Source organism: Leucoraja erinacea, chromosome 17 (assembly GCF_028641065.1).
Source record: "Leucoraja erinacea ecotype New England chromosome 17, Leri_hhj_1, whole genome shotgun sequence".
Taxonomy (NCBI): domain Eukaryota; kingdom Metazoa; phylum Chordata; class Chondrichthyes; order Rajiformes; family Rajidae; genus Leucoraja; species Leucoraja erinaceus.
In genome coordinates this window covers 11,485,575-11,498,423 of record NC_073393.1, presented here as the reverse complement: position 1 = coordinate 11,498,423, position 12,849 = coordinate 11,485,575, and the positions used below count along the sequence as shown (strand labels likewise).

Below are 12,849 nucleotides of genomic sequence, written 5' to 3'. Positions count from 1 at the left end.
CCTTCCTTAACCCTCGAGCTGTCTCCCCCCCATCCCCCCCCCCCCCCCCCCCCCCCCCCCCCCCCATTTTCCCCCATTTTCCTTCCTCCCCCCCACCCCCCCATCAGTCTGAAGAAGGGTTCCGGCCCGAAACGTCGCCTATTTCCTTTGCTCCATAGATGCTGCTGCACCCGCTGAGTTTCTCCAGCATTTTTGTGTACCTTCAATAACAACTGCTCTCACTTTGCCCCTCCCACCTCATGCCTAATAATGCTGTAATCAGCCCCAAGGTCCAGACTTTTCCATATAACTTTCTTAACATTTGTGGAGTTCTCCTAAAATGTTCTTCCACTAAAATACCAGTCACCTGGCCAGGCCCATTTCCCAATGCATGGTCCAATATGGTTTTTCCTCAAGTCTCTGTAAATTCTGCTCCTTCTAAGCTTTATGTACTGTCCAACTTGAATGTATGAACTTCTTCACTATTATAGTTTTATCTCTTTCTAGTCCTGATTGTTTCTGTATCCATCCATCTCAAATCTTTATTAACTGCATTTTGAATGTGGAGCTGCCTAGCTTTTTAACTTTTCATCCACCATTACACCTGCAAGTGTTAAGTGTGAAGAAGGGTCTTGACCCGAAACGTCATGCATTCCTTCACTCCAGAGATGCTGCCTGTCCCGCTGAGTTACTCCAGCATTTTGTGTCTTATTTTGTTATTTTAATGCTGGATTACATATTTTATCACCCACTGGTACATGATTTCTAAATGAAGCACAACAGGGAAGAGAGTTATTTCAAGAACGACTCAAGTCAGTCTATTTCAATATTTAATTGATTTGTAATTTACCATTTCTCAGTTCACTATTGTATCTATTGAATTTACTGGTTCTTTTCTGAGTGAGGACTTCCTTTAGTTCTATATTTGTCTAGTACTATTGTCAACTTGTGTCTCCTTCGTTTTCTTGGTCTTTTGTTCTGAATTTATATTTTCTAATCCATTTACTGCCTTGTATTGGACTGTCAAATTACTGCTGGAAACCACCCTTCATGTCAGTGTCCAAACTATTTGTTTTGAAAGTAATCAGCCTTTCTGAATATATAACATTAGTTATTTTATACTATCCTATATTTGGTAAAACACTAACAACACCCAACTTAATATTTGCACTGCACCAGCTGAACTCATTTTTGTTTCAGAATAAAATATGATATAGATAATAAATTTGATTTAACATCCTACGTTCCTGCTTATATTTTATCAGTTGAAAATTTTCAGGACTGAATTTTATTGTCTTTTGTATTTATCGTGCTCATTGAATATAGATATATTTGCATACATGTGTTGAAGCTTCTGTAAACCTCCAATCCTTTATTGTCAGGTGAGTAGCTGGATCGAGCAGGTTGGAGAGAAGCAACTGGAGAGGAGGAATCAATTGGAGGATTCGCTGGATCAATTGCAAACTACACAGGAAGAGTTCAAGAGCTTTTACAATATTTCTCAGGTACATGTAAATTATTTTGGTAGGCTAATTTAGTTATGTGAAATTCACCTCCTGTTTGACTTGTTTCTCAGGATAAGGAAGTATTGGTTAAATTTATTTATTGGTATCGGTAAAATGACTCATATTTTCATATGACACAGAAGGATGCTATTTAGCTTATCAAGTCAATGCTGGCTCGGTGCATTCCCATCAGTCCCATCCCATACATCCGCATTGTAACCTATTGCCTCTCACATATCCATCAAATGTCCTCGATTCTGACTGCATCCGGTGCAATTCACAGTAGCCAGTCAGCCTACAGCATATTTTTGGACTGTGGCATGAAACTCACATTGTCACAGTGAAAGCATGCACACTACACATGGATAACATCAGAGAATAGAATTGATCCAGAGTGCTGCTGCCACACAGCTCCAACTGACCGCTGCACTCCTATGCCATCCTATGAAATTTTGGATTGAACAAATTAAGGATGTCAATTAACTAATTTATTATTTTTACAGGGTTTTAACTTACCCGTAACATTAAAGAAAATATATTGACCTCAGTCTGATACATTAATCATGGTGCACGTATAAGGGAACAATCAAATACATACAAATTACTTATGGTATCTCAGTGTCACTGACAGGTGTAACAGATTCTTCTGTTATAAATCTGAAGAAGGGTCTCAACCCGAAACGTCGCCTATTTTCTTCGCTCCATAGATGCTGCCTCACCCGCTGAGTTTCTCCAGCATTTTTGTGTGTCTTCTGTTATAAATGGTAGCCTACCAAATTTAATGCAAAATAGAAATAATTGGTTTGTTAATTTAGATTTAAAAGCTTGCTTTATATTTGAAAATTTGAAAGATCTGCCCATCTTGCAACTAAGTGGCAAATTTGCATTTTATTCTTTTAAAGGTTGTTATACATGTATTTGTAGATAATTACCAGTTTGAAAGACTTTAGGTTTAGGTTTATTGTTGTAACATAGGTTATATGCTTTGTTTTGCATGCTATCCAAACAGATCAGATATACCATACATAAATACAATCAAGTCAAACTCAAGTATAATAGATAGAGCAACGGGGAAGGCACAGATTGCAGAATATAGTTCTCAGCATTGAGAGTTCCTTAACTAAGTTCAATGTCCATAAGGGGATAGAGGTGAATTGATTAGAAACATAGAAAATAGGTGCAGGAGTAGGCCATTCGGCCCTTCGAGCCTGCACCGCCATTCAATATGATCATGGCTGATCATCCAGCTCAGTATCCTGTACCTGCCTTCTCTCCATACCCCCTGATCCCTTTAGCCACAAGGGCCACATCTAACTCCCTCTTAAATATAGCCAATGAACTGGCCTCAACTACCTTCTGTGGCGGAGAATTCCAGAGATTCACCACTCTCTGTGTGAAAAATGTTTTTCTCGTCTCCTAAAAGATTTCCCCCTTATCCTTAAACTGTGACCCCTTGTTCTGGACTTCCCCAACACCGGGAACAATCTTCCTGCATCTAGCCTGCCCAACCCCTTAAGAATTTTGTAAGTTTCTATAAGATCCCCCCTCAATCTTCTAAATTCTAGCGAGTACAAGCCGAGTCTATCCAGTCTTTCTTCATATGAAACTCCTGACATCCCAGTAATCAGTCTGGTGAACCTTCTCTGTACTCCCTCTACGGCAAGAATGTCTTTCCTCAGATTAGGAGACCAAAACTGTACGTAATAGTCCAGGTGTGGTCTCACCAAGACCCTGTACAACTGCAGTAGAACCTCCCTGCTCTTATACTCAAATCCTTTTGCTATGAATGCTAACATACCATTCGCTTTCTTCACTGCCTGCTGCACCTGCATGCCTACTTTCAATGACTGGTGTACCATGACCCAGGTCTTGTTGCATCTCCTCTTTTCCTAATCGGCCACCATTCAGATAATAATCTACTTTCCTGTTTTTGCCACCAAAGTGGATAACCTCACATTTATCCACATTATACTGCATCTGCCATGCATTTGCCCACTCACCCAGCCTATCCAAGTCACCTTGCAGCCTCTTGGCATCCTCCTCACAGCAAACACTGCCCCCCAGCTTCGTGTCATCCGCAAACTTGGAGATGATGCATTCAATTCCCTCGTCCAAATCATTAATATATATTGTAAATAGCTGGGGTCCCAGCACTGAGCCTTGCGGTACCCCACTAGTCACTACCTGCCATTGTGAAAAGGACCCGTTTACTCCTACTCTTTGCTTCCTGTTTGCCAGCCAGTTCTCTATCCACATCAATACTGAACCCCCAATACCGTGTGCTTTAAGTTTGTATACTAATCTCTTATGTGGGACCTTGTCGAAAGCCTTCTGAAAGTCCAGATATAACATATCCACTCTACTAGTTACATCCTCGAAAGTTCCATCCTCAAATAATAACCTACATTATGGTTTATTTGTTCATTGAGGAAATGATTTAAAAATACTATAAACCATATTCTGACTGGGTGTGCTTGATGCATTTATTCATTCACGGAACATTTTTTTGTTTACTTTAATTGCTACCATAATGAAAATAAAATCCTGTAAGATTTCTTACGCTTTCAAAGTGATAGTTGAATCAGCTAGTTACATACTTTTGATTGATTCTACATTAACGTTATTCTGGTGACATAACAGCCCATTATCTCATTTCCCCCTCCCCACCCCTTTTTTCGCAGCAGCAATCCCCCCCCCCCCCCCCAGCTCGGCTCATACTGTGCCACATGACACATCTATTATGTAAATGTTTCTTAATTGTACTGGATGATCTCTTTGTTGCTTCAGGATATTGCTGTTAATCAGATTTGGTAGTAATTTACACTTGAACCTCTTGGCATGGTAAATCGTTAATTAATACTACCGTTAATTAAAATGAGTTAATAAATTCAAAAGAACTGTCTGATCAAAGTAAAAATAACATTGTGCACAGACAGGGTTGCTTTTAAAATTCTCTAAAATTTTAGAACAAAATGAAACGACCTGTAAGTGGGTAAATCGTAGAAGTTTTAGCCCTTTATTAGTCTTTTTCTTCTCTGATAACACAGGGACGTGATACTCTGGTCTTCAGGTAGGTTAGATAAAATGTAGGATAGGTGCCCTCATTCATTTGCATGTAGATTCACAGGCTGCAGAATAGAGAAGACAAAGAATTGTTTTACATTAACATTTTTTGAATACCATGATGTAAGATGCATGTAAAAACTCTTAATTTCCTTGACAGAAGGCAATGCTTCTTCCTTAGCTTTACAATTTGACAAAGCGTGTCTGATCATGTCAGAATGGGGCTTTGGCATTACGTCATCTAATAGTCTAATAGCAAGTGACCATGGCAATCTCGTTGCTTCGTGTTACACAACTTTGGAATGCAGAACCACAAAGGATTTTCTATATAAATCTCTACCATCGAATATGGGATAGAAAGATGTAGGAAGGAACTGTAGATGCTGGTTTACACCGAAGATAGACAACAAAATGCTGGAGTAACTCAGCGGGACAGGCAGCATCTCTGGAGAAGGAATGGGTGAAGTTTCAGGCCTTAGGAAGGGTCTCGACCCGAAACATTACCCATTCCTTCTATCCAGAGATGCTGCCTGGCCCGCTGAGTTACTCCAGCATTTTTTTGTTTATCTTCAGTGGGTTGGAAAGAATTGAGCAGCATGTCCTCTGGAGGAAGAAGTTCTCCCTAATGAGTTTGTCACTGATTCACTTCAGGTGCAGAATAGAAATCTCAAGACTTAAATCTTGCAACGTTACTGGAAAGTGGAAAATTGACACATTTGAGTTAGAACACTTGCATATTGTGCAATCTTTCCTGACAAAATTAGAGCTTTATATTCTTTCTGCTTCTGACACCATTTCGCCCTTTTATTTGCTATTATTTTCCCCATTGTTTTGTCAATGAAAATACCAGTGGAGTATTGATGTACTAATTTACAAAGCAGTTCAATTTCAGAATCCTGAAAGTAAGCATTCCAGTAAAATCTTTTGCTCCTTATAATTAAAACATTGATTTCTATTAATTTCTCTGACTACATTCCTCACTTAGTTTCAATTGCAGTTTGTAGGGATCTTTAGGGTTCAGGTTTTAGTGAATTAAAATACATCTTCCACGCATTTCACATTTAACTACAAGTCTCTAACTCGTGTGTGAACATTTTTATTGTCTGAGCTGTGCTAACTAAAATAAGATGCATAAATATAATTATATGAGTACAAAATAAAGAAATCAGCTCATTTTCCTTCACTAGAGTTGATTCTCAGGAACATAGTTGTTGTTGATAATTCGATGGTGCTTCACTTTTGACATATGGCCTCCTTTTGTTGTAGAGGTATTGTAGGAAAGGCAGGGATCTCATGAAGAAGTTGGAACAGCGGTATGACTTTAAATCGTTGGAATTGCATGCTTTTGAAAGCAAGCTGCTGGCATACAAAAAGCAGTTTGGAGAATTTGCAGAGAACCTGGATGAAAGCAAACAGAAGATTGACAAGACTTTATTGTTATATGAATTTTTTGACAAGGTGCGTAGAAGTGCTACAGTTTATTTTAGTGATTATAGAAAGAAAATTTTAGTGGTTAACTGGGAATATGTAAATTATTCAATAAACTCAAACAACAATTAACCAGTATTTAATAAGGATGAATCATATTCAAAATCTGTGATCGTAAACTTCAATGGGATGGTCCTTTTGTTGTCAGTATATGTTGCAGCTTAGTATCTTGTCAAGACAACTAAGGAAGGTAGGATGGGAGAGGGGGAAGCTATTTAAGTTAATATGTTCTCACCCAGTGCTTGCGATCTAAAATTAAAGATGTTATGTAACCTAGTACAAAAATGTCTTGACCATTGCAACAAGCAACATGAAATGGTAAGGATGGTTTTTTTCATATGTTTCCTGGGTATATTTTATGGAAAAGCCTCTGAGGTAATCTTATTAACTATTTTATGGAGGTTATTCATTTCATCTGCCAAAATTACAGCAGGCAATCACCATCATCCATATGTACAATCACCTTTTGAAATTAAAAGGAAAACTGGTATTCTGGTAAGTATTGAGTTCTGCCTATAATACTTTATACTGCCATTTGTACGTGTCAATTTGCTTCATTTTCTTTTCCTTTTCCACAATAGATGTTGCAATAGTCCTTCCTTCCACAATAGATGTTGCAATTAAGGGTTGTGCCGCTGATTACAACATCACAATGATTCATATTCACCACAATGATGTATATTGAACCATTGCTGAAGTTAATGAGAAGAAAGTGTTATAACACAATCTTTGCACTCTGGTAGCTGCATGCGTGTTTATTGCTTTGTCAACAAAGAAAATCAGATCTTGCTTCTGGTTACTTTTTAACCACTTCAAAGTTCTTAATTCCATTTAGAGAACTCTTCTAATACTGATGTGTAATATCAGGTGTCATTTTATATAATGTTGTAACTATTAGTGTTCTTTGACCCTAAGATTCCATTTTCCCACTATACTAAAGCACCCAAAGATTGACCAAATATGAGTATTCCGTGCAAATTCTACACCATTGCACTGAATGTGTTTTAGCTTAATTTTTAAACGTTTGAAAGTTGCAAGATGGACAATTTAATTATCCACGGTGCTATAAATTTGAGGTTGGATACTGTTTTAATAATTGAAATAGAGCATATATTCTCACCAACACACTGCCCCCAAACAAAACCAGTGTAAAATAATTGATTTGCTTAGCTTCTGTGTAATCACATATATCATTCTCAAACCTGCTGACAACACGATTATACTTTCATAATTTTCAACAAGAATTATTACAGATTGAAACTGACAAAAGGCACATGGGGGAAAAGACACAAGAGGTAATAGTAGTCAATGTTAGTACATTGTCCTAGGCAAGAATGTGCTTTGTAATTCATTACATTGAGGAATTAATTGGTAAAAGGCGTAGGAAGCTGAAGGCACAAGGACTAGGGAATACTGATCTAAGGATTTGGATGGTACATGGGCAATATGAGGAAGAGATATTTTACTTGGTGAGTGATAATGATTTTCAACTTGCTGTTTGTGAGTGGGGATAGTTGTTAATTTTAAAAGGAAAATGGTTAAATGCTTCAAAAAATAAACTTATGAGGTTGCAGAGATATTAGTGGGGGAATGAGACTGAATGGATTGCTCTCCAGAGAGCCTGCAAAGAATCAATAGGCAATGCCCTCCTGTGCTACGATGAACTTTTTAAAAGCTAAGATGAATTTGTCATAGAGCCACGCAGCAGGTAAATAGGCCCTTTGATTCCCCCTAACTTTGATTTTTTTGATTTGATTTGATTCCTTTATTGTCATTCAGACGTTTCGGTCTGAACGAAATTCCGTTGCCTGCAGTCATACACAATAATAATAAATAACAAAGCATACAATAAACACAAATTAACATCCACCACAGTGAGTTCACCAAGCACCTCCTCACTGTGATGGAGGCAAAAGTCTTAGTCTCTGTCTCTTCCCTCCTTGTTCTCCCTCTGCGCTGCTGCTAACCATGCTGACCAAGATGCCCCATCTACTCTAGTCCCACTTGGCCATGTTTTGCCCATATCCCACCAAAACTTTGCTATCCATGTACCTGTCCAAATGTTTTTTAAATGTTGTTATGAGACCAGCCTCAAATACCTCCTCTGGCAACTCGTTCCAAATGCACACCATCCTCTGTGTCCCCCTGAAAGTTGCCCCTCAAATTCCTAAATCTTTCTTCTCTCAGTAGAGGGTAAAGATTTAATTATGTAGAGATGAATTAAAAAGAACAATACTTTTGAAGTGGCCTCCCCCACTAAGCCTCTCCAGCATTTTTGTGTACCTTCTAATACTTTTGAAGTATTGGGTGCATCTTTTTAGTTTATTGTCATCAGCACCAAAAATTAAGCTGTGATGTTATAATTCATTAACACAAAAGTATTGCAACACTGCATTATTTTTTCACTTGTTTGGCCACTATTAAGCAAGTTTGACAGCTAGGCAATTAGCTCCAGCCTGCTGCCCAAGTTACTTTGTATCTGCCATGAGGAATAGCGAAATAATTACTTTGCATAGCTTTCGTGACCACTTTTCATCCGTTCCACTGCAGAAATGCTTTGCAGCTGTTTATTGTCTCCCTGGAAACCTGGGATGAGATTTGAACTCTCTGTGCCCTGTTATTCCATACATTGTACGTTCACATACAATGTTTTTGTGCTCTAGTTCGGTATTGTGTTCCTACTGAAAGATTAAAAAAATTACGTTTTTTCCTTGCTAAAGAATCTTGATTATTATTGAGGTGTAATCGCTATTAGGAGAACGAATGTGGCAAACAATCAGGTAAAAAGCAAAAGTAAATTGTCGCTGAATTAAAACTAGCCTTGAAATCTTCACTGCTTTGAGAAGAGCAATGAAATCTATTACATCCATTTAACCTAATCCAAAGGCATCAGCTAAATATCACATTCATAGGTGGGGACGAGGATGGGAGGGGTGGGGGGAGGGGCGGGACGCTAGCGCCAGTGTATGAGTTCTAGTAACAGTTCCAGAGTCCAAGGTTTTAACAACAGAGGTTATCCAAATTCTGAAAGTGAGTTTCAGAAGCTATTGTGAAAGTTTCTATTCAAAATTTCAGCTTTTCATGAATGTACAAAATTAAAAACATAATTCAATGCAACAATTGGGAATCATAATTTAAATAGTTTTTGTTTTTTCTTTTAATCTCTAAAGTGTTTAAAATGTACAATTTTAAAGTGGTAATCAAATCATTAATGTTTGTTTTTCTTTGAATACGTAGCTATGTTACAAATGAAGGTAGACACAAAATGCTGGAGTAACTCAGCGGGCGGGGACAGGCAGCATTTCTGGAGAGAATGCCTTATGTTACAAAAGATCTTGGCTTTTTGACAGCCGTAAGTTGGTGGCTTGCCATGGCATGGCTGGCCAATGCACACTCTGCTCCACCACCGCACTGTGTGGGGTCTCTCTCATGAATAGTCTGCTTACTTGACATAAGTGTAGGTGATGGAGCAGAAAGTGTGGTGACTAGACAGTCAGTGAGGTGGGTCAGGTACAAATGTTGCCTAGCTCAGATGTGGTTTATGTGCATGGTGTTAACTCATCGATAAAAAGTGTTGTAAAATCCGGAAGGACATATTGTATAGCCATTCTGTTGTTTTTTTTATTCATAAGTTATTTCAATCTGACATACTTGTTTGACTGGAATAATCAAGGACTTTATTTCAATATTTGCCAACAATTGAAAATGTTGTAATTCATTCACAGTCTCTTTTTGCAATTCTATCTGATGAACCCCTAGAAAAATTCTCAATATAGACAAATAATCTATTAATTTTCTAATTATGCAAAGTAATGCAGTAGTTCAATGCTGCACAAATCAATCAATCAATCAATCAATCAAGCACTTTATTCATCCCCGAGGGGCAATTTAAAAGGGCGCATTACAGTAGCTTTTTAAAAAAAAAAAAGAAAGAGACACAATCAACGAAGAGACAAACATTCAAAGCTACTCGCTGCACCTACCGGTCGACCGCACGAGCAGTGACCCGGCAAGGATTGGGTTGTCAGCAGCGATACAATAATAAAGAACACACAAAATGTAACACAAACATCCACCACAGCATTCATCACTGTGGTGGAAGACACAAAAATTTGGCTAGTCCTCCTCCATTTCCCCCCCGTGGACAGGATGAGAGTCCAGGAGGATCGGCTCTTCCTCACCGGAGACCGCGGCTGTAGATTGTTGTAGGCCGCAGGCCAGCGGTCAAGATTTAAAGTCCCCGCCGCAGCCAGAAGCACCGTAGACTGCAGGGCCGGCAGTCGAAGATCCCCTCCAGGGGTGATGGTAAGTCCGGCACCGCGGTAGAAGTTGTACCAGCTGGAGCTCTGCAGACCGCGGCTTCAGGCTGCCGGCTGCCCCGGGCCAGCGAAACGGAGCGCTCCCCTCCAGCGAGGGCTCACCCGCTCCACAATGAGAATCCACGCTGCGCAAGCCGCTGAAGCCCCGGGCACGTCTCTGGGAAAGGCCGCGCCGATCCTTGTTGTTAGGCCACGGGGGAGGCGACCTGGAAAAAGTCGCCTCTCCATGGAGGAGGCGACCAAAGCGGTTCCCCCCTTACCCCTCCCCCCACACCACTCCCCACACAAAACACACAAAGGAACATTAAATACACACTTTAAAAACATACTAAAAAATAAATAAAAGTTGAAAAAACTGACGCACTGCTGGCATGGCTGCTGCCAGAGCAGCGCCCCTCGAGTAACACAAACACAATTATAATACTGTTAATTTCTGCACATGTACTGTCTCTGGCTCTTCTGGAATTGGAGAGCCACTTTTCTTTGTCAGATCCCCATCTATAAGATCGGTAGTTCTGTTTTGCATTTCTTAAATCAGTAACTTTACCCACAAAGCCAGCTCCAAAATGTCAAAAATCCCCTGGCCAACACTTGCTTTATGGCTTTAATTAATCAAACAGCTTTCCCAAAAGGTTACAATGAATAGACATATCTTCAGCATAAGTGTTGGGAAATGTATGAATTTGGTTTGATTCCATGTGGAGAATACAGTACGGAAATTATGTCCATTTAGCTGAGAGGGATTTCAGAAATTCTGTATTTGTGCATTGTTGTATGAGAGACGTAAGTTTCTAAGAGTCTCCAAGAGCTATGAAGATAAATGCTTCCAGTTCTATGTAAGCTGTTATTTGTCGTTACAGAAATTTGTAGAGAGGGAATCTTGAGTATATCATTTAAAAAAACCTCGAACTATGGCAAACTGAGTCAATAATTCAGCAATAAGTGAATTTGGTATTCCAACTGCGCATGCCCAGTTCAAAGGTCACTATGCATAAGGGGAGCGGTTGGCCTGGAGTTGGCGCTTCTTCACCGCGCTGGCTGTGGGCCTGGGGCCGCTGGTGTCGTCGATCCGAAGTTATCGGTTGGTCCGGCAGGGGTTGAGCTGGGGTTGGCTGAAGAATTCCATTGCCTTTCACTATTCTGGTAATTTCAAGGCAATGGAATTCTTCAGCCAACCCCAGCTCAACTCCCGCCAGGCCAACCGACAGCCTCAGACTGACGACAGAAGCAGCACCAGGCCCACAGCCAGCGCGGAGAAGAAGCGCCAACTCCAGGCCAACCCCGCTCCCCGACGGGCCGGAGACCGCCAGCGGCCAACCCCTCTGGTGCCCGCGAAAGCCGAGCACCAGCCATACACACAAAGCGCTGCAGCAATTAGTCCCCTTCCTGTGCCAGCTGCAAGCCTGGCCCGACACTTCGGGCAGGCTCCGGACACCCGGGAGGGGATGGGGATAGCCCAGCAGCAACTCAACAGACTCGGGGCCCGACACCGACCACGGACGAGCACGATCTCGCTCACTCACCAAGGCATATTAAATCAATAAAAATGACGAAATAATCTTAGCTTTTTACAAAGCAACAATAAATACAACTATTCCACAGTTTGAACGCAGTATTTTCTTAACTAGAAGAATCAAAGCTAGAAAAAACGGACGAATTGAAGGTCCACTGATGCACTGCTGTCCAGGGCTGCTTATGCATAGTGACCTTTGACCTGGGCAGTCGGAATACCGAACTCGCTTACTCACTTAATTTAGTTTAGTTACTTCGTGGTTACTCTCTAAGATAAATGGTGTAGACTCAGATGCTTGAAAGTGTTACACATGTTCATAATAAGTTTTTTAAAAAAAAGGCTTTCATCTAAATACTTAAATGTAAGGTGTTTTAAAATGTGTCCCGTTAGTAGTTTTCAAATAAAAGCAAAAACTGCTTTGTTCTTTGTGTACATTGTAGTGGTTAAAGGTCAGAGTGGGGTAATAAGGTAATGTTTGTGGATGCAGGAGGAGTGAGTTCTGATGGTGGTGTGCCTTACTTGGTGTTTACTCTACCAAGTGTACGCACTGATTTGTAAAGAGATACAGGCGCAGCTTTTTTTTCCTGCTCAACTTCAATTTAACATATCTTCTTAGAGGATGAGGTCTGAGGTTAGAACGCCATGGGTTTGGGATGATTGAAGAGGCCAGTGTAGGACCCCAGCAAATTTTGTCACGTGGGACAGACGGTGCTTGGCCAAGCTGGAGATGGATAGTTTGGAAGGAGAAGCACATCTTACATAGAAACATAGAAAATAGGTGCAGGAGTAGGCCATTCGGCCCTTCGAGCCCGCACCGCCATTCAATATGATCATGGCTGATCATCCAACTCAGTATCCTGTACCTGCCTTCTCTCCACACCCCCTGATCCCTTTAGCCACAAGGGCCACATCTAACTCCCTCTTAAATATAGCCAATGAACTGGCCTCAGCTACCTTCTGTGGCAGAGAGTTCCAGAGATTC

General features: G+C 40.4%; 1 protein-coding gene across 6 annotated transcripts in view; it reads left to right on the top strand.

Moving 5' to 3' along the window:
- Positions 1 to 12,849, top strand: part of plekhg4 (pleckstrin homology domain containing, family G (with RhoGef domain) member 4) — a 120,560-nt gene that overhangs the window by 63,546 nt on the left and 44,165 nt on the right. For all 6 annotated transcript variants that reach the window (XM_055648519.1, XM_055648518.1, XM_055648515.1 and 3 more), the window contains 2 exons: positions 1,362 to 1,484; positions 5,814 to 6,005. In XM_055648519.1, the coding sequence (XP_055504494.1) occupies positions 1,362 to 1,484; positions 5,814 to 6,005 (315 nt within the window). The remainder of the gene's footprint in view (positions 1 to 1,361; positions 1,485 to 5,813; positions 6,006 to 12,849) is intronic.